Source organism: Sciurus vulgaris (assembly GCF_902686455.1).
Source record: "Sciurus vulgaris genome assembly, chromosome: 3".
NCBI classification, from domain to species: Eukaryota; Metazoa; Chordata; class Mammalia; order Rodentia; family Sciuridae; genus Sciurus; species Sciurus vulgaris.
The window spans coordinates 188,840,209-188,861,512 of record NC_136463.1 but is presented as its reverse complement, the minus strand read 5'-3'; the positions used below and the strand labels follow the sequence as shown (position 1 = coordinate 188,861,512).

Here is a 21,304-nt window from a genome sequence, read left to right as displayed (position 1 = left end):
CCTGCGCAGGGAGGAGGCGGGCAAGGAGCCCGGCTGGTGTGGAGTGTGCAGGGGTGAGTGGAGAGTGTCAGGGTGAGGCCTTCCAGGTGGCGAGGCGGAGCCACCAGGAGGCTGCTTCCCCCAAACCCGGCAGCTCAGCTCCCTGCCAGGTGGTGCTGGCTCCCCTGAGGAAGCCAGGCGGGTGGGCTGGTGGCCTCAGGACTCCAGCCTGGTGGTGGACATCAGTGGGGAAGTGGGAGTCACACCAGGGCTGCTGAGTGGAGGCTCCCGTGCTTGGCAGGGCACAGGTGTGGAGGCTGCCTGGGGGCTGAGGCTCTTGGCCTCCAGGCTGACTTAGAGGGCTGTACCGGGGTCTGGACAGCCTGGGCCTGTGTCCCCTCCAGCCTGGCGGGGAGGTTGGGACAGGGAAGGCCTGATTTGCAGACCGGGTCACCTGGCTCTGGAATGGGGAAATGGGCGTCGGGAACACAGCCCCTTCCCAGGACGCTGGGCCTGGCCACGCTGCTGCTGTGGCCTGAGATGGGCTGGTCTAGAGGGAGGGGCAGGAGGAGAGTGGTGACAGGTCCGGCCCCCTCCCTGGGCGGGCCTGTGGCATTCCTAGGAGCTGGGGACTGACTCACTGCCACTTCAGAGCCTGCACTCCCGTCGGCTGTTTGCCCCTCTGCACCAGGCCGGCCACTCTGGACTCTGCTCGGTGGTGAGCCGAGCCCCACCTGCAGACCTGCTCTTCACCTGGGCAGGGGCCTGCTCCTCCGCCCAGCCGCCTACAGCCGCCTGCAGAGAGGTCCGGGGCCGCCCTCGCCTGCTGCTGCTGCGGGGACGGCTGTCTCCAGCCATGGCCGTGCAGGTGTCCCTGTGGCACCACTTCCTGCACGCCGTCCGGTCGCGGGAGGCGCCCCGAGCCCAGGACTACCAGCGAGCAGAGAATGAGGTGCTCGCCGTGCTGGAGCGGGTGCACGCCCTGGACTCCCGCTTCCTCGTGGACTACTCCCGAGACCTGGGGGCCTTCCAGTTCTCCCTGCGCTCCTCGGAGGACCCGCTGGACGTGGAGGTGCCACTGTGGGTGGACGCCGAGGCCCTCTTGATTGAGGAGCTGGAGGCCCTGGAGCCAGGGGACAGCCCTGCCCTCTGCCACCTGGGCGTCCCCAGGGAGGCGGCCGGCCTGGAGCAGTGGAAGACGGAGGACGTCTTCAGCGCCTGTGTGGACGAGAGCGACGTCCAGTGCTGTGGCCACATCGTGCCTGGCAAGGTCCTGCGTGTCCTCAAGGACCTGCTGGTGGCCGCCATTGTGTACTGCAGGCACCACCGCCTCATCCCGCCAGGTACGGTGGGCCCCGCGTGTCTGTGAATGCGGGCGCGCACTCTGTGCTGCTGAGGCGTGCCTGCCCCGTGCTCAGGCATGCCCTGTGCGTGTGCACGGTGCGATTGTGGGTGCCGGCTTTGGGTGGTGGCCCTTCCAGCCCCGAGCCCCACACGGACTCTGCTTTCCACCTGACCTGGTTCTGCAGCGACGTTCGTGGATGTTCCTTTGCGAATGGCTGGACACTTCACGCCCAGCAGGCGTGACGCGGGCCCAGCGTGGTTCCAGGCTGTTGTCACCGCCCGTCACAAGGGGGTTGTGGCCGTCCCCACATCAGCCTTTGCTCACATTGCCCCAGGCTGTGTGTGCACATGTGTGTGAGCGTGCATGCGTGCATGAGTGTGCACACGTGAAAGCACGTGTATTTATAGGAGCAGGTGCGTGCCCAGGGGTCTCCACTAGGGCCGAGGTGCTCATGGGTGTCCTGGGACCATGGCAGGCTGCAGGCTGGGTACTTTCAAAGGCCCAAGCGGCCTGGTCTCAGGCTCCATCTGGCGTCTGCTGATGTGCTCCCAGGGGGCAGGCTCCTGCAGGTCCAGGGCAGCTGGGGTGGTGCAAGGAGCTGGCAGCCTGAGGAGCAGCAGTGTGGGCCCTGAGGAACGGAGCCTGCCATCCTGGGGTCAGAACAAGGATGTCGGGCTGTCTTGGCAGGGCACTGGGGACTAAGACAGAATGTCCTGGTCGCTGCCACTTCCCATGGACTGGGGTTGTCAGCCCACCTCACTGAGGGGCAGAGGCCATCCAGGCTGCCCAGCCCATGGATGGACACACGTCTGGATCCTCAGTCACCTGGGCTGCTAGGACCATCCACCTTTCCTCTGGGCTTCCTGCAGGTCCTGGGAAGGCTGCCTAGCATACCCTCTCCAGTCCTGCCCAGAGGGTATTCTGGGGCCAGGGAATGACCTCTGGGGTGACCAGAGACTGTCATTAGATGTCTGGCCTCTGCTCCCCCAGCTCCTTGGCTTTGTATCAGGTCATCTTCAGAAGTTTCTAATTACTGTGGGCAGTGTGGTGGGGCCTTTCTGTCTTCGCGCCTGACCTAACACGGTCATTGGCAACTGGGCCCATCACCTGCTGGGCGACAGCCCTCTGTTGGGTGAACAGGGGGCTCTGGGGCCATTTCAGGATGATCTCAGCCTCCAGCCCCTCCTCACGCCCAGGTTACCCCTGCCGAGAGCAGCCCCTCCCTGGGGTCTGTGCTGGGTGCAGGGAGATGCCAGGCGCTGCTTCTGACACCTTCCTTAAAAAGGAGGCACACAGCCAGGGTGGCAGAGTTCAGGCCACCCCCACCCTGGAACCGGTGAGACCAGCCGGGGCGGTGTTGGCCCATGAGTGCAGGTGTGGCTGGCTGCTTTCCAAGCTGCCATTTTGCAGACACAATGTGTGACCAACGGCAGACAGGAAGGCACAGCTGCCAAAGAAGGTGGCAGCTGAGGGGGGCTGCTTTCCTTTCCTTTTGCTGAGGGGGAAATCGAGGCCCACCTGGGATGGAGTGGCCCAGCAGGTCCCCGGTGCAGCCCTGCAGGAAGGTATTGAGGGTCCACACGAGGAGCCAGGCTTCTTCCTGGGGGTGGTGGGACGGTGGCCCACTCACTGTGGGGCCTTTCTCCAAGAATCACGTCCCGGGATTCCCTGTGGCACTTGCCTGACTCCCCACAGCCTGTCGTCCTGGTCCGTGACCCAGGCAACCTTGCTGGGCAGTGCTGAGGAGGGAGGGCAGACTGCCCAGCCTGTGCTGGACACCTCCTGAGACATGCCCCCATCCTTCCCCTGGCATTGATTTGCTTTGGAGGGGAAGGAGCAGCTGAGGCCTTGGTACCCCTTCCTCTCCACCCTTCAGTAAAGGACTGGACCATCACATCCATCTGTCCTCCCTGGTCACAGGCTGCCTAGAGGGAAGAACTGACCCCTGGGCGCTGCTGGTGGCCTGGTAGCTGAGGCTGTCCTCTGCAGATCTGTCAGGCTCAGAGGAGTGCAGGGCCAAGAGTGCCCACAGCTGTTCCTAAGGTCTGAGGGGGCACTAGGGAGATGCCCAGGTCAGCCTGTGTAGCGCACAGATAGTCCTCAGAGTGGAGTGTCATGGCCACTAGTTAAGGGCTGTGTGCCTTGAGCTGCCTAGGGCCCACACAGGACCCAAGGGCTTGAGGGAGGCTCTGAAGCCCACTATGCAGCCCTCCAGCTTCCAGCCTGCAGGCCAGGACAGCGCCTGGCCCACTGCTGCTCCTGGGCCTGAGCTCTGCTGGGCAGCAAATGCTGCCAAGTGTGGTCTGAAACAGGACCCCAGCCATAGGTGTGGGCAGAGCCCAGAGGTCTGGGGGGCATGGTCGGCAGGCTGGGGCCACCAGCAGGGGGAGGTGCCTGGCAAGGCAGAGTCCACAAAGGTAGGTGCTGGCATCACTGGGGCTCAGAGTTACCAGGCTGGCCATTGCCCCATGGTGGCCTTGTGCAGGCGTGGCCAGCTGCTCACTTGACCGTTGTTCCTGCATGGACAGAGGTGTCCAGGGTGGAGTGTCTGGGGTAGATGTGGGGACAGGCCCAGGAGAGGGCATCTGGCCTACAGTGGGGTCCTTGCAGGTTCATTGAACGCGGCCAGTCTGAGGGAGGAGCAGCTCTGCCTGTCCCTGCTGGTGTCCAGCGGCTGGAGGAAGATCCGCTTCAATGTGGTGCCTGTAGTGAGGAGGAAGCAAGGTGCGCCCACCCTGGAGTGGACCCAGTTGATGCCTGGATTCCCTGAGGGCACCTTGAGAAGAATCGTGGGCCATGGGGTGGACCTGGTGCCCGCCAGCACCCAACACTGGAGGTAGCTGCCCTTCCTGGGTCCCTGGGTCTCGGAGAGCAGGCAGGAGGGGCTCTGCAGCCTGGGGCCGCCCTCTCCCATGCAGGAGCATCTGCAGGTCCTGCCTGACCCTGCCCGCTGGCTTTCTACTTCACACTGAGGCTCCTGGGTCTGGGGGAATTCAAGATGCAGCCCCGTCTGCTCAAGCAGGTGGCCCACGGCCTCAGGGAGGTACAGCTGTGTCCCCTCCAAGGTGGGGAGATGGTCAGCAGTGTCTGGCTGTGATGAGAGACTTGAAGTGCAGAAGGCCATGTGGGATGGGACCCTCCCGTGGAGAGGAGTGTCCAGGCTGTTGCAGGTGCCTACAAGGCAAGGGTGGTTGGAGTCCAGCCAAACCTGTGGTGGGGCTTGCTGGCACCTTCCATCTGTGACCCCTTCCAGGTGGCTCCCCTACCCCAGGAGCTTAGCTACAGCTGCCCCTGCCCCACTGGCCCTGCCTCCAGAGGCCCCTCCTTGGGTCCTCCAACCTCTGTTCCCAGGAGCCTCTAATCTTGGTGGGGCCCCTGCCTTTGAGTCATGTCTATGAGAGGGAAGGAGGGGGCAGAGGCTGAGACCTCTGAGACCCAAATGAAGGGCCAGGAACCAAGTCTCACCCCAATCTGACACGGCTGATTGGTCCCTGTGTCCTGGAGCATGTGATTTGGCCAGGGTGACTTGCCCAGCAGCCCACATGCCCCAAGGTGGTGCTGTCTTGCAACAGAGGTTCAGCAGGATTCCTGGGGGCACCTCACTCCCCGCTCGCCCCTGGCCCCTTGTGCAGAGCAAGGCTGTGACCAGGGTTGCTGAGCAACCCCATCCACCTCGGAAGGAGAGAAAGGCCTTCCTGGTGTAGTCCCTGTAGCCGCTGCTGCGGCAGAGACCCATGGGCACCGGGACTCCCAGTGCAGATTCCACCCCTTGGTCAGGTCAGCAAGCACACAGTGAGTGCCCCGGACGCTGGTGGCAGTCCTGACCCACCACTGTTGCCTGCCTGGTGGGCTCAGGCTTCCTGAGTGGCCCCAGGGGGAGCTGGCATCACCCCCAGGCCCACTGACCCCCTGCCTAGGGAGCAGGAGCTGCTGCCCTAGCCAGGCGGGTCTGAGATATGGTCCTGTCTCTCCAGGGGCCAGCTGACCCTGAGCTCCCAGATGTCTCCACATCCTGGCAGGGGAGTCCGTGAAAACTGGGTTGCTCACTGAATGTCCCCTGGTCAGTTCCTGAGAAGAGTGGGCAGTGGCCAGGGCCTCACAGAACAGGCTGCAGCCCAGCCTGGCTGCCATCACACTCAGGGCTCCAACCTGGGGCAGTGGCAGAGGCTGGGCTGCTTCTTCCGGGGGATAAACTCAGTGCCTGGAGCCAAGAGTAGCCCAGGCCTGACCGAGTGGGTCTGTGCTTCCAGGACCTCCAGTGGCTACCCCCTCACCCAGCTGCTGGGTGTGCTGGGCTCCCTCCGAGGCCACCGCCTGGACAGCCTCTCCATTCTGGATAGGGTGAACCATGAGAGCTGGCGGGACGGCGGCCAGAGCCCTGGCCTGACCTTTGACCACCTGAAGGTATGCAGGAGGGCGCTGGCGCCTGCGCCTGCCCTGCCTGGGTTGCCAGAGTCTTGACCAGGGAGCCAGGGGCAGGGGCACCTGGCATGTCCCTTGTGCTGGCTCCCGCTGGTGGGCAGCCTAGGAAGGCGTCTGGAGGACTCCAGCCCCGAGGACGCAAGGCCGCGTTCAGGAGGGTGGTGGCAGGTGTGGCTGCAGCATCCTGTGACCCCCGTGAGGCCAGCCCGTGAGGCCAGCCTGTGCTACTCCTGGGCTGTGGAGCCTGGGCTGACAGGACAGCCCCTCCGCTCCAGGGATGAAGGGCCCTCTGCTTGGCTCGGGTGTTCAGGGAGAGGTCTTGACCTGTCCTCAGACCACGGCTCTGTCCAGGGTCTCCCGTGTGCCTCAGGCCACTCTCTGACCTCTCAGGCCTCTGGCCGAGGTTGGTGGGGGCACAATGGCTCCTGATTCTCAAACTGAGCTGAGAGGACGTGGAAGGAGAGGGGCCTGAGGACCCAGCAGAGCAGCCGAGGGACAGGAGGGGCCTGGGCAGGAGGGAGGAGGAGGGCGCCTGGGGACACAGCTCCCGTCCTCCATGAGGGGCCCACTGGGTTGGGCTGTGGGGGACGAGTCGGGGAGCCCAGGGGACAGAGGGTCCGGGCTCCCTGAGGGAGTTGGGAGGTGGAAGGCGGGGGCCGAGGGGAGGGGGTGGCGAGGACAGGCGGCTGCTGTGCGCAGGTGGCGCTGCTGTGGGCCTCCGCGCTCTTCCCGACGCCGGAGGACTGGGCCGAGCTGCAGGGTGCCGTCTACCGGGTCCTGGTGGTGCTGCTCTGCTGCCTGGCCACGCGGAACCTGCCGCACCCGCTGCAGCCCCGGCACAACCTGCTGCGGAGCTGCGGCCTGGACCTCAGCGCCGTCTACCGGCGCGTGGAGAGCTTCGCCCGCCGGCCTGAGGCCTCCCTGCGCATCCACGCCACGCACCTGGGCCCCGGCGCCCCTCCGCGCGTCGACACCGGGGTCAAGGCCCTCCTGCAGCTGCCCGCCAGTGACCCTGCCTACTGGACCACTGCCTACTTCGACGTCTTGCTGGACAAGGTGGGCGCCCTGGCTGGGCGGGCCCAGAATCCTGTGAGGGTGAGAACAGAGCCTGGTCCAGCACCCTGGCCGCACCCCCCAGTTGGGAGCCCAGGACAGGCTGGTGAGGTCAGGCCTCTAGGCAGAGGTGGTGGCAGATGTGAGCGCCGGGGGTCAGGGGCTGTGCAGCCCTCCTCAGAGGTGGTCTCCAGGAACCAGGGTAGCGTGTCTGAGACGCCCACACATGGCAGATGCCGGAGGCGGCTGCCTACCCTGAGATTCCCTTCCTCCCAAGCGCCGCCTTCCGTGTTGCTAGGGCGCATGCTTCTCCACCAGCTGCCCTCCGCCCCACAGGGCCTGGTCCTGTCCCCTTGCAAAGGCTGGCCCTGGCGTCACCCACCCTCATACCACCTAACTTCCACACCACTGGGCAGTGGGTCCCCCGACTTCCCTGCCTCACCTCCATTTAGGAATTGTCACCCTGGCCAGCAGGAGGACCCCAGTATAGGCTCTGGGTCAGCAGGTGGAGTGGTGTTGTGGCCAGGAGCCTTCAGCCAGCTCTCAGTGGCTGCAACCTACGTGTGGGCGGGTCCTGGGGCTGGTTCACGGCCGAGGGAGGGCCCAGGGCAGGGAGTGCTGTCTTCTGGGCCCTGCGGTGCTTTGCGGCTGGGGTGGCCTGGATTCTCCATGACCCTCTCTCCCTGCCCGCCTGCAGTTCCAGGTCTTCAACATCCAGGATCAGCACCGCGTCTTGGCCATGCAGAGCGTCTTCCAGAAGACCAAGGCCCTGCGCCGTGAGGAGAGCTGAGCTGGGCCCCGGGCTCTGCTGCCCACAGAGGCTCCTGGGACGTGGAGAGGGGTGGGCTCTCCTTGAGGGGGCGGTAGAGGGCTGTGCTCCTGGGAGCCCTCAGACTGTCCGGGGGCAGCTGCGAGAGTGTGTGCTGGGTGGCACCGTGTCCCGGGCCTCATGGACACATGCTGACCCACCCCAGGTGGCCCTGTCAGGAGGACCGAGTGCCTGGGGCAGAGCACAGAGATCTCCCCATGTCTGCATCAAAATGCTGCCCAGATCGTGGGCAGAACAACACACATATGCCAGCGGGAGGGTGCCAGGGCCCGAGCTCTGAGAGGAAGTATGGGAGCCCACAATAGAGGAGACTGCATGCAGACTTTCAAGCCTAGACGTTCTCTGTGAGTGACCCTCCCTCGCCGTCCCCACCTCCAGTTCACAGGGGCTCCGGGGCCAGCAGAGGGACCCCACAGCTCGGCAGTCAGTGCCTCCTGCGCCGCTCGTTGGAAGGGCCCTCTAACACGGTTCTCCTGGCATCCGACGGTTGGTCCTCTCCCTGTGGCTCCCCCCGCCCACACCCCTGTCAGCACATGGCCGCCTGCCTGCAGCCTGTGACCTTCTGGTGCCTCAGCCCAGGGCACATTTCTACCCTGCATCCTCTTCAGGGGCTCAGTGGTATTCGCAGCCCACCCTGGGTCCTGGGCGGGAACAGGCAGTCCATGGCTCCCAGTCTCCTCCTGGGGATTAGAGGCCTGGTGACCAGGCAGCCACACAGCAAAGCAAGTGCCAGGGCCTTTGAGGGCTGTGGGCCAGGCTCTGAGCTGGCAGCAGCACCAGGGAGCAGGAAGGCCCTCGTGCCCTGCCCCTGCCCCTGCCCCTGCCCCGTGATGGGCGTCTAGAAGAGGGGATCCTTCCAGGCAGCACTGCAGGCCAGGGGGGAGCCTCGCGTCCAGAGAAGGAGCTGCAGGGTGGCCCAGGGACGGGCAGCTGAGACCTTGCCCACCCACCACAGGGAGCAGGAAGGTGCTCAGAGCCCTGGGTGGATGGTGGAGGCTGCACACGCCACTCGGGGACGGTGAGGCTGTGAGCTGAGTGCCAGAGCCCAGGGGCTGCTCAGCAGGCATGCCACCCTCCAACCGCAGGGCCCAGGGAGTCCATGGGAACAGTGCCTCGCAGCATCTGGCACGACCAGCGTGGGAGCTGAGGTCCAAGCAGCCCTCGTAGGGTTCGGTCCCTGCCGGTGACGCAAGTGCACTCTGCTCTGAGCTGCCCTCGTGAGTGCAGCGTCACGGTCCTGTGTTGGGGGCAGCAGTGGTGTGTGCAGCCAACCGTGGGACAGTGGGCATGGTCCCTGCAGGCCCAGTCCGAGTAGGGTGGGAGGACAGTTCATTACAAGGACAGTGGCCTCGACCATCCTGCCATTGCGTTGGTGACCCACGCCATACGTGGCTGTCACTGGTCCTATCAAGGAGATTGGAGCCTGGCTCCTGGTGGCTTGCTCTGTGGGTGGCCACCCAAAATGGACCCTTTCAACTCAGCCTTTCCAGGGGACAGTGAAGGGAGAGTCCTCCCAGAAATGGAAGGTGTCCATTTCTGTGGCCTGAGGCCAGTAGCAGGAGGAGCAGGTGGACTCCGTCACCGGTGCCACAGGGGTGCGGCTCTGCAGGGGTGGGACAGGGCACCTTCTCAGGGATAGCAGTCCTGACCTCAGACCCTCAGAGGTCCCAGGGACAGAGGGCAGGGCAGAAGGCCACAGCCTTTGCCTTGGGGGTTTGGACACCCTCTCTGGTACTGACAGGAGGCAGACAAGCTCCCTGCAGGAGTTCAGAAGGGCAGTCCAGAGGAAGACTGCATCTCCAGCTCCCACCGCAGCTCGCTCCCACGGAGACAGGACACCCAACACCTGACTCCATCCTCAACAGACGCAGCGAGGACAATACGAGGTTCACAGTGTCCCCAAGTACCCCGAACAATCCATTGCGCGTCTAGGAAGAAGTCACAGGGAACCTCAGCGTATTTAACTGGTGACGGCATCAGCGTGGGAACTTTGGGAGATGTGGTCAAGGAAGGGCCAGAGGGATTCCTAGCCTGAGTTGCTCGTGCCAGAAAAGATGCTTCAGTCCAAGCTTCCCAGAGAAGCCAGGGGGAGAGGAGCAGCCCCCAGGATGAGCACACCACCCCAGGCGGCAGGAACTGTAGAGTCCCTACGAAAGAAGAGGACATCACAGCCAAAGAAGACCCTGCGAAGGGGTGGATGCAGTCAGAGTGGACATCAACAGAGAACGAAGGACAGGAAAGCCAGGAGGCCAACCCTGACTTTGAAAAGATCAGTGAGATGGACACCCTTCGCAAGGCTGATGCTGGGAACAGAGAGGAGCTGCGAGTCACCGCAGGGCGTCAGGAGCAGAGAAGGGGCCCCGAGGACCCTAGAGCAGGGAAGGACAACCGAGGTCCACCAACGACCTCACTCCAACTCAGGACACCCGAACATGCCAAGTGGAGCAGGAAGGAAGGCCGACAGAGGCGTCGCCGCTATTAAAACATCTGAACTCATTTAAAAAGCCTTTCTCTACAGAAAGGTCCAGGCCCGGAAGGCTTCCCTGGTGTCCTGCCAGCACAGAGGTCTCCCAGCAGGGCCCTGCCAACACCACAGCCCACGTGCTCCCGCCCCACGGGGATCTGCTCTCCACCTCACCTCCGCCTCTGTGGTGCACCTCGCCTGCACCAGGGTGGCTAACCAGAGGCTGGACTGGGAAAGTAGCTCAGCGCTCACCACCCACGGACAACGTCCTCTCCCCCTAGAGAACCCAAGGGGTTCTGCATAGGCCACCAGGCCCAGTGCGTCTAGCTAGGTCGGAAGACACAGGGTCCATGCAGAAATCACTGCACTGCATATTACAAATGATCTGCTGGAACTGGGATTTTAAAATACCATTTAAAACAGCATCAAAAAAAAAAAAATCAAACACCCAGGAATAAACCTAATGAAAAATATGTGCAGGAGCTCTGCAAAAAGAACTAGCAACATCGCTTAGAGCAAGTTAAGAACACCTGACTAATGTCCTGAACTGGAATTTGTGATATTTTGATGGTTTCTGCCATCTTTAACTTGATACATAGATTGGATGCGGTTCCAATCAAAACTCCAGGGAGCTGTTCTGAAGAAACAGACAAGACAATTCCAAATTTTCCACCGCAGTTGAACGGATCTAGGATGGGAATCCCAGGGTCTGCGGTCTGTTCAGTGGACGTGGCTAGGACACAGACAGTGCTCTGGATGAGCATGCGCTCTGGCCCCTCCACCCCGCGCAGGACTCGGGCAGGTCGGATCTGCACCCAGAGCTGCCCGAGGAGGAGGATGGAGGTTTCACTCAACCTCATGTTGGAAACACTTCTCGACCTGAGAGAAAACAGCCATAAATAGCTCTTCCCAAAATAAAACCTCCAGCTTTTGGAGATGCCATTAGGAGCGGAGGAGAGGCTCAGAATGCAGTTCTCTGGCAACATCTGGAATGCAGCCAAGAGCCACCACAAGCCAACCAGGAAGGCAGCAGTCACCCAGCACGAGCGGGTGTCCCCGTGCGACTTCTAGAAGAAGATGCTGGACGGACCAGCCACCAGGACCTGCAAGTTCAGCCAACCAGACACAATTTCAGGAGGGCGGGAACAGAGCTGGCAGCTCTCTGTGCACTGTCCTGGGGTCCTGCCACCCACGGCCCCGGAACCTGGGTCCTCATTGTTCACTCGAGGAGAATGGATTGCAGAGCCTGCAGAGCCTGTTCTTCGCAGCTCCAACCTAGGGGCAGCCCAGACAGCCAACAGCGGAGAAGGAGCCACAGTGACGTGCTGCCGACGGAATCCACTCAACCACGAGTGACCCACGGTGACAGTGTGAACGAAGGTCCTGAGCACTCAGGGACGGGCTCAGGGGTGTGTCCACCCCTCTGAAATGTAGCCGCCCGCAGAAGGATCTGGCGCTAGAGGTCTGACCTGAGTGTGCGCTGGCTGGGCCAGGGCAGAGGGGACCTTCCTAACTGACTGCTTGAGTGTGAATTCTGCTCTCACTGGCTGCTTCTGGGAGACCAGACCAAGGCTGGACAAAGCCACAGTCACGACGTGGCCACACAGCCCTGTGCCTCCTGGCGCCTCCCCAGACCTCACTGGGCTCCCAGGCTCTGCATCTGTCCTCGATCGTGGCTGTGCTGTCTGTGTGGCCCTCAGGGCCCGTCTCTTCGGGTCCTGTGAGCACCGGGGCCAGCAGCTCCTATCTGCTCCGGGCCTCCAGCTCCGAGACAGGGACAGAGCTGTCTCCGCTGTGTGCCACGGACCCAGAGGGAACCCTGCCCAGCCTTCTTCCTGGAGATGGGGGCTCAGCTGTGGCTGTCCTGTGCGCATCCCAGGGGCCAGGCCACTGGCCTGGTCAGAAATTCCCTAGAAATGAGGGGTGGGGTCAAAGGCCAGAGAGACCAGAGGCTCAGGAGGGGGCTCGGGAGCGGCACTGCTGCAGCAGAGCAGCTGAGCTGAGGGGCCTGGACCATCATGGCACCGGTCGGCTGTGCGTGCTTGGGGTCCTTGTCCGTGTGAGAGGGGCTTCCTGAGGGTTCTCATGGAGGTGGCATGCGAGGGTGTTTTGGGGGGTGACATCTGGGGCTGGAGTGGGGTGACAGGCCCCAGCTGCAGGGAAGATCTGCCCACAGACTCCAGGACAAGGAGTGCCGCTCCAAGGCCACACGTGGGTGGCAGGGTGAGCAGAAGCGCCCCTGTGGACTCTCCCACAGCCCGCCCCACACAGGAGGAGACGGCTGACCAGAGCTTTATTGAATATTCCCAGAGGTCGGCAGCCTGTGGGCACTGCAGCTCCTTCGAGAGTCCTGTCTCCAGGAGTTCCCTCTTCCTGGCCCCTGCCTGCCTTTTCCAGCTGGGCCAGCAGGTGTCCTGTCCCCAGGCCTGGTGACCTTGCACAGTGCGTGGGCTCCTGCCACACCCCGCCCCTCTGGGAGGTGCGAGCTTGGTGTGTGGATCACAGCTTGTTCCGAGAGCAGTGCTGAAGGGCCTCCTTCAGGGCCTCCGTCACTCTGTCCACGTTCTCCCGGGTGGCATTGCAGCCCAGCAGGCCAATCCGAAGCACCTGGTGGGCACAGGCAGGGTATGTGGCAGCCCCGTCTGCAGCCCCCCAGCCCTGAACAAGGTTGGGCAGAGCCAGGGTGGGCTCACCCATGTGGTCACCACCCCACCCAGTGTACAGGAGGGACACAAGAGCTGTGTCCAGGCCACAGATGAAGGTCCCTGAAGGCCCCCAAAGGCCTAGACCAGAGCCGGCCCTCTGCACCCAGGAGGCAGTCAGCAATTCTGGCTCTGCAGAGCCAGCTGGACCAGGCTGGGGTTTCTGGCTAGGTCTGCCGATCCAGGTGGAGGGAAGAAAGGACATTCGGAGCAGAACTGGAAAGGGTGTGTCCAGTGACCTCAAGCCAGGGCGAGGATGGACTGGAGATGCAGTGTGGCCCCACCTGCACAAATGCCCCGGAGAGGGGTGCACCCTGGGGGAGGCCTAGCACCAGTGGGCACAGCAGTGCTCGGCCTGGGCTGAGTCAGGGCCCTGGAGCCACCAGCCCCGTCCAGTGGAGCCACTCACCTTCCCCACGGAGGGCCCGAGACCGCCCGTGATCTCGATGCCAAAGTGGTCTACAATGTAGCTGACAATGTCTCTCCAGTCATAGCCAGCAGGCACCGCCACAGTGGTGACCGTGGGCAGCCGGATGGCCTGCAGGAAGTGCTGGGCTCAACATGCCACCAGATGAGCTGCGTGCCCTTCACAGGGCTCCCCTGGGGCCACCTGACTTGGCCTTGGGGTCCAGAGGAGGCCAGAGAGCAGGGGGTGGGCAGGTCGTTGCTGCCTGCAGGGCTCCCTGGGCAGCGTCCAGCCTGGAGACGCCCAGGGGCCGCACTTGTCCCTTCTCCTGGGGCGGGTCACAGCCACTGTTGGGAGGGCTGTTTCCACCAGAACGTGGAATGTCGTCTCCGCAGGCACTTAGATTCTTACCCTCCTGGTCAACTCTGGGCAGCGCAGCCCCTTCAGCTGTCCACCCCAAACATGGCCAACCTGGGCTCCTTACCGGGTCCCTCACGAAGAGCTGCAGGCCCAGCTCCTGCAGGCGCCCGTGCAGGTACGCAGTGGCCTCACGGTGTAGCTGCCAGCTCTCCTCCAGGCCCTGTGGGCAGAGGCAGGACGCTGGCTGGGCAGAGCAGGGCAGGAGCCCCTCCCTGGGGATCGCAGCCCTGGGTGTAGTGGGCCAACTTCAGGTGACTGGAGCCCCACTTGGGGCCCTGGCAGGCTTGGGGCTGGCCTGCCCTTGAGTCTGGGAGGGAGCAAGGTGGACACCAGTGTGTTGTGCGCGCCTGGGGAAATGGGGGAGCTGCCCAGCAAGCGGAGGGGCTCCTGGCCTTGCAGGGAGGGAGTGGATCAGAGCCTGTGAGGGGTCATCTTCCCGACCCTGGGCCTCCCAGTGCCATGGCCATGACTTCCAGTGCTAGTTCCCTAGGTCTCCATCACAGCCGCCATCTTCCCAGCACACTGTGCCCACGGTCTGCATTCCACTGGTCTCCTCTGGGACTGCCCCCTTTCCTGGGACCCTTCCCTTGCTGCCCTGTCTTCCTTCCCTCTCCAGCTCAGAGCTCAGCCTTGTCCCCTTGGACACACACACACACAGCAGTGTGAGTGACCTGCGTGTGGGCGACTGCCCAGCACATGGGACATCTCATCACCAAGCCAGCCCTCAGGCAGCAGCATTAGGAGTGGACACAGCCCAAGGACCCTTCCTGGTTCTTCTTGGCCTCTGGGCTGGTGGTGGGCAGTGGCCCCAGAGGACAGTGGACACTGGGCCTCCAATGTCCCAAGGGGAGACTTTGCACAGGACAAAACCACACCCTGGCCACAGCCTGTAGGCCTGGCCTGCTCAGCTCTGGGTGAGGCCTGAGCCCACAGCAGTGGCAGCCTCTCCGTGGACACAGGTGGCGCTGCAGTGGTCTGCAGGGTCAGCTTCACTGGCAGACCTCCATCAGGAGGTGGGCCTGGTGTGCTTGGTGACAAAGGCCGCTGGCCCACACGAGTCCTTCAGATATGCTGTGTCGCAGCAGGAAGCCTCACCAGACGTGGCCCTTGCACCTGAACTTCCTGCCTCTGGGACTACTGGTCGGATTCCCGTCATCTGTAGGTTCCCCTGTGGTCTTTTGTTAGAGCACCACAAAGGGATTGAGACAACGGCCCGCCTGCTGGTCACCAGCTGCTTGCCCCTGGTCCCTGTGACCACCCCTCCTCCCAGCCCTCCTGTCTCAGACCCTCAGCTCCGTCCCTACCCCACTCCTGCTCCCTCAGCAACGGAAGGGCAGAAAGAGTGGCACCTGCCCGTGTCCCCATCTGTCCCTGGGCCCTGTTGTCCTGGCTCTCTAGCCCAGGTCCATCCTCTTCAGAGCCTGAGTCCAGGCGGCCCCTGGCTGGCACTCCACTGTCCGCACTCCACGGGTGCCTCCTTCTCTGTAGACCAGGCCCGTCAGCAGACTGCTCCAGGGAGCAGCGCCTTCCCTGGGCCCTCCGTCCTCAGCCTGGGGTGCCTGGGGGCCCCAGCCTGCCTCAGGTCCCTGCATCTGGCCCCCGGCCCCGCCACTCACCCGTTCCACTATGAGCGCCAGGCTCTCCCTCAGACTGTACAAGCCAATGACAGGAGTGGTGTGATGGTACCTGGGAGAGAGCAGGGAGGGAGTGGCCAGGCTGACTACGCAGCCCCTTTCCAGGGGTATCGTCCAGTTTTAGGATTACAGACTGAGGCCTGGGAAGGGGAAGACGTAGCTGCACCAGGTCCAGAGAGCCCAGGGGAGGACAGGGCTCACTGAGAGGGTGTGGGGGTCACCCTGCTGGGCCTGGGTCCAGGCTGGGAGAGAAGGGGCCTGGGAGCCCCAGGGCCCTCCTGGGCTGTGGACAAGATGGCAGGGGCCCCGTGCGTCAGGCCGGAGGGTGGCTGGTGAGGCGGGAGGCGCCTTGGTCCAGCCGCCCTGTCCCTGCCCCTCACATCCTGGGCTTGCCGTCACAGCCCCAGAGGTTGGCCAGCCACTGGAGGTCCATGAGGAAGGAGAAGGGCTTTGTCTTCCGAGCATCGAACTTCTGCCTGGTGGGAGAGAGTGGCCTGAGCACAGGTCCTTGCCCTTTTGGGCTGTCCTGCGTGACAGGTGTGGCAGGCAGTGGGATGCCAGGGGACACGTGGGCCAGGCCAGGCTTGGGCTCTTGAGGCTGCCCAGCCCTGCTGGCCCTGGGGCCCATGTGGGCATGACCCTATCACCTGGGGCCCTGAGGCCAGCCCCTCCACTCCATCTCTGTCTCCCCTGTCTGCCCGCAGGATCAGCTGGCTCCTCCTGCAGGTCCCTGAAGGTGACCCTCACTTAAAGTCAGGAGGGTCTGCAGCTCTGCAAACCCTAATGACCTAACGGCAGGGGATGCAGCCTGGCGGAGGGCTGGGGCGGCCCCTCCTGAGGCTACCCCTCTGCGGGGGCTCAGGCTGGGGCTGGGGTGTGGTCAGGGCTCTGTGCCAGGCTGGAACCATGCGCCACTCTTCTGGGCTGGCAGCCTCTCACCGCCTGGGCGTTCCTCCGCCTCTACCCTCGCTTTGATCTGTCAGGGGCTGCAGCCCTCTGCCCTGGGCCCCTGGGACACAGAGCAGCCTGGCAATCTAAGAGGCCTGCTCTCCAGACTGGTCTGTCCAGCTCCACTCTCAGCCCCTCCTGGAGTCTCCCCCTGCCCACAAGCCACCCAGAACCCCTGACCTTGCCCCAAACTGTCTCTGTTCTGGTACATGGTGCCCAGGTGGCCTGACAGGCTGACACCTCGCCCTCGCCCTCTGACCTCTGCAGGGCTGGGCTCAAGGTCTGGACGCTGCAGAGTGGCGTGGGGGATCTAGCCTGTCCCTGTGTGGGCTCCTGGTCACTTCCTGGAGGTGGAACTGGGGTGGAGGTGGGGCTGGGTGCTCTGGGCCCTGGTCCTGCTGAGTTGGCCCTTGATGAGCAGCTAGGAACTTCAGAACTGCAGCCAAGCGTCCTACACGGGAGCCCAGGCCCCGTGTCTGGGCCTCCCCTTACCCACTGCAGCAAGGCCACCCCTGCGGGACCGGCCGGGAGGGTGGAGAGAGCTGCAGGCCTGCGTCCCTCCCTCCTGGCTCCACACCACAGGTCTGTCTGCAGTGCACTCACTTGGCCTTGTCGCTGAAGGAGATGAGGGCCGTTCCTGGAGGGCTGTTCAGGATCTTCTGGGAGCCCGAGTACAAGACGTCAATGCCTGGGGACACAGCTCCTGACAGGCCAGGTCCTGCCTGGGGCAGGCCACTCCAGCAGCCCTGCTGCCCAGCCCAGCCCCACTCTGTGGCTGGTGCCTGAGCTCTCATGTGGAGGCTGGGGAAGGGGTGGCCATGGGTTCAAACCTTGGTGCTGTGGTGTCCTAGCCAGGACCTCAGGCTGTGTCTGGGAGCCAGCTTGTCCCCCTGTGCAGGAGGGGCAGGACTGGGAGGGGCAGCCCAGCCCCTGCACCAGACGGACAGGCCCCGGCGCCCCAGCTCCCGCGGCCCAGCCCCATGTCCCTGCTGGAGCATGCCCCCTGCTGGCAGGTCCCTGTAATGGCCACCCTGCTACCAAGGTGGGCACGTGGTTGGCCCCAGGGGTCCCTGTGCTGGGAGCTCTGTCCTCAGTGTGGTGAGGTTGGGGGGGGGGGGGCTTGCAGAGGTGGCCAGGTCATTGGGTGCTGCCCTCAGGACTTGACCCTGGGTTGTTATGAAAGAGAGTTGCTATGAAAGGCTGAGCCTGGCTTCTCCCTGACCTCCGGTTCCTGCCTTGCTATGTGACCTCTCCTTCTGCCCTGATGCCTCCAGGTGACGAGGTGAGGCAGAGGTGTGGGGGTGCCAGTGGCCATGCCATGTTGTTTGGACATTCTGCCTCTCAAATGTGAGCTAAGCAAGCCTTCTTTCTGTATAGGCTATCCTGCCTCAGGTAGTGTGTTATAGTAACAGAAACTGAACTTACATACCCAGTGAGGAGTTGGTGTTGCCCAAGCCTAGGCAGACAGGACCCTGTGCCCAGGTGTGGGCTGGTGGTAGGCCTGCAGGGCTGTCAGACAGAACCTTCTGCAAGGGCCTGCACCATGGGAACTCTCCAGCAGTGGGGCCCAGCCTTACCTTGATGGTCCATGTAGATGGGGGCCCCGCCCAGGGATGCGACAGAGTCCACCAGAAGCAGGCACTGGTACCTGGGGGGTGAGGTGCAGAGGGCAGCAGAGGGCAGCAGAGCGAAGCAGGAGTGGCCTGGAGTGCCCAGGCCTCAGCCTGGACGGGGCATCTGGAGGGTCCTCCCGCGCCCCTCAGGAGCCACTGCCTCCCGCTCCCCTCAGGAGCCATGGCCTCCCACCCCCTCAGGAACTACTGCCTCCTGTGCCCTCAGAAGCCACGGCCTCCCGTCCACCTCAGGGGCCACTGCCTCCTATCCACCTCAGGGGCCACGGCCTCCTGCCCCCCTCAGGAGCCGTGGCCTCCAGATACGCTTTCTCCCGCCCAGGGTGCGGCCGTGCCTGGCTGTTGTGCCTGGCTGTTGGGCCTCCGCGCTGGGCCTGGGGTGTGTCTGGATCCCTACCCCGAGGGGTGTGTGAGGCTCAGACGGGGCAGCCGGGCTCTAAGCCTGCAGGCCCATGACCAGGAGGGCCAAGGCCCAGGCCTCCCTCGCCAACAGCTGCTCCTCTTGGCTGCCTGGGCAGAGCCACAGAGAACCCCAAGTCTCCGTATTGAAGACGCTGAGGAAGGAGCCCCAGCAGGGAGGGCGACTCAGACCCACCAGGCAGATCGGGTCTGTGGCTGCGCTTCGAGGCAGGCTCCCCAGGGCAGCCCCCGAGGGCCTGCCCACAGCCTGGTCCTGGGGTCCTGGTGGCCCGCCCTGGCTGTGGGGTCAACTGCACAGACACACAGCTGGCTCAAGTGCCCTGTCCCCACCTCCTGGGGGGACGTGGAGGCAGTTTGGGGCTCGGTGGGGGAGGATCTGGTCCCAGTCATGAGGCCTGTACAGCGGTGGGGCGCTGGGCCCTGCCCCCAGCCCCGGGTCCTCTGAGAGACTGGCCTGCCCAGGGTTATCCTGTGGCGCCTGAGAGTGGCCGGTGCCCAAGGCCATGTAGCAGGATCAGGCCGAATGTGGGACTGAGGACAGGGAAATGGCCACCTCTTGCCCTCAGGCAGGGCCAACCTGCCAGTTCCCCACCAGCACCTCCCTCCAGCCAGGCCCTGGACTGAGCAACACTGTTCCCCAGGGACAGGCTCACCTGTGGCAGAGATCCCCGTAGCCGTCCAGGGGCTGCATCACACCACTGGATGACTCACCGTGGGTCAGGAACAGCAGCACTGGCTTGTGCTGGGCCAGCCCCTGAGGGGCAGAAGGTCGGCTGTGGACAGCCCGGGGGGGAGGGACTCCCTCTCAGAGGCACTTCTGCGGGTGAGGGACGGCTGGGGCCACCAGCACGCACACAGCTTCTCCGCCTGCCTGGGCAGGCCCGTCTGGGCAGGAGTGGGGCAGGTCTCCGGCCCTGGTCAGCGTTTGCTGAGGGGAAGCTCAGCAGCCCAGCTCTAGGAGGATCTTTTTCCAAGAAAAGGACTTTCAGCAAGAGAGGATGGCCATCTCCTCCTGCTCATCCTGAGGGCCATCAGAAGGCCAAATGCAAGTCGGGACTGATCCCACCTGCCGGGGGGCACCCGGCACCCCGAGAGTCAGGGACAGGTCCTATATCCCTGGCCCCCGCCCTGCCAGCCCTGCCACACAGAACCAGACTTCCCACCTGTTCCCTGTAAAAGGGCTGAGGGCCAGCTCTAGGCCTGGCTCCCAATGTTGACCCCATCCCGCTGGGCCCACCACCTCCAACCCCAGACCTGGGCACCTGGTACCTCTTCCACCTCCTGCAGGGTGTAGTGACCTCCTGGATCCTTGATCATGGGGTGCACACGGGCTCCTGGCCAGAGCAGAATGGGCAGTGAGCAGCCCCCCAACACTGAGGAGCCAGTGCTGGGGAGCAGTGGCATGCTAAGAGGTGGACCCAGGCAGGCAGGACCTGTCCACCCTGGTGCCCAGGTGGCTGGACCTCAGAGGGAACTGAGTGGCTCAGTGGGAGCTGCTCTTCCTGCAGAGCCAGCACCACTGGGCTCCTGGGCTGTGGGAACGGAAGTCCGGGTGCCTTTCTTGGCCCGTCCTGAGCCCAGCCAGGCCTGGAGCCAGGTTCCGCGTGGCCTCATCACACAGGGTGAGCTAGGCTTGCACAAGGCCAGGCGGGCAGGTGGGCTCTTCAGGTGGGACCCCAGAGGCCCCGGGGTCGGAGGCAGGCCTGCGTGAAGCAGTCACAGGCGAGGGCCAGGCAGGCCTCACCCCCGGGGGCCGGCTGCCAGGAAGCAGCCCCCGTCCTGCCCTTGCCTCTGAGTCCTGTGTCCCTGGCAGCCGGCAGCCGGGGCCTCCCAACCTCAGGAGGGAGCTGGGGTCGGTGCATGGGCTCCAGACAGAGGGCTGTTCTGAGACCTGGGGCCACTCAGCCTCTGAAACCGCATCCTGTCACGGAGGCGTCCTGGAGCCCAGGGCTGCGGGTGCAGGCCAGGGGTTCCCACAGCACCCCCCACGTTCCAGAGACATCTCCTCAGAATCGGGAAGGGTGGGGCAGAGGGAACATCTCTGTGCTGCTGCCCATCAGGGCTGGCCCCTGGAGGGCCCTGTGGCCTGCCTGGAGGGGCGGTGGGCTGCTGCAGCAGGTGGAGGAAGGTCACCCTGGTGAGCACTCATCCAGGGCCGGCAACAGCCGGAGCTTGGCAGATGGAGGGAGCTGGCAGGCGTCACCCCAGCAGGCCGCACGGGCCCCCCTCTCCTTACCGAGACGCTCCCCGATGTCCACAGCCCGCTGCCCCCATATGCCGTTGACGCCAACCAGGAAGGAGTCCCCGGGCTCCAGGAGGTTGAACAGGGCCACCTCCAGGGCACAGTGTCCTGAGCCGCTGACAGCCAGCGTGATGCGGTTCCTGGTCTGGAACACGTACTGGATGCCCTGCTTGATCTCCTCCATGATCTGGGCCGTGGGCACATGGGTCAGGACCCTCTCCCAACTGACCACACCCGAACCACAGCCCTGCTGCGGCCCACTGAGGCCCACCTGGGACATCTCCTTGCTCATGTGCCCGATCATCTGCAGCCCCCCGGCCTCCAGCACTCGAGGAGCCAGGTTGGAGGGGCCTGGGCCCAGCAGGAGCCGGTCAGGGATGGAGAGGGGCTTGCGCAGGGCCTCAGGGGGAGGCACCGGCAGCCTGTGGGGTGCCATGTTCTGCGCCAGGCCCGCCTCTCGGGGCCCCAGGGCTGCTCTGGCCTTGGCCAGTGCCCGGAACATGTCCCTGCTGGCCCCACACAGGTGAGGCCGGGTCGATGGGCTCCTGCTGTCCCTGCGCCTTTTATTGTTGTTGAACGCTTATCAGTGTTTGTCCTGCTGTCAGGATGGACAGCTGAACCTTGACTGGAGGTGGGAACCTCTGGAGTCCAGGCAAAGGGAAGCCCCCACCCTGTGCCTGGAGAGGGACGCCCAGCCCAGCAGGTCCTGTGGATGTGTGGATGGTGCCCGGCAGCACGGTTACCATGCAGGGTGCTCAGGAGCCCAGCCAGCACATGATGAGACTTTCTGCTCCCCGTTGGTGGATCTC

At 64.1% G+C, this 21,304-nt stretch overlaps 2 protein-coding genes across 2 annotated transcripts; one reads left to right on the top strand and one right to left on the bottom strand.

Annotated features, from left to right (window-relative positions):
* The first annotated feature begins 402 nt into the window (after window positions 1-402).
* MAB21L4 (mab-21 like 4) lies at window positions 403-7,960 on the top strand. Its single transcript, XM_079135559.1, has 5 exons — window positions 403-1,322; window positions 3,935-4,160; window positions 5,575-5,728; window positions 6,446-6,802; window positions 7,497-7,960. Exons 1-5 carry the CDS (start codon window positions 836-838, stop codon window positions 7,587-7,589), a joined length of 1,317 nt encoding a protein of 438 aa, XP_078991685.1. The 5' UTR covers window positions 403-835; the 3' UTR covers window positions 7,590-7,960.
* A 4,424-nt stretch (window positions 7,961-12,384) lies between these two features.
* On the bottom strand, window positions 12,385-21,104 carry AGXT (alanine--glyoxylate aminotransferase). Its single transcript, XM_079135367.1, has 11 exons — window positions 20,767-21,104; window positions 20,490-20,682; window positions 19,523-19,587; window positions 18,907-19,007; window positions 17,780-17,850; window positions 16,806-16,890; window positions 15,635-15,730; window positions 15,237-15,306; window positions 13,685-13,780; window positions 13,204-13,332; window positions 12,385-12,699 (listed from the first exon to the last, which is right to left on the bottom strand). The coding sequence occupies exons 1-11, from the start codon at window positions 20,995-20,997 to the stop codon at window positions 12,592-12,594; spliced, it is 1,245 nt and encodes a 414-aa protein (XP_078991493.1). The 5' UTR covers window positions 20,998-21,104; the 3' UTR covers window positions 12,385-12,591.
* Between the last annotated feature and the right edge of the window lie 200 nt (window positions 21,105-21,304).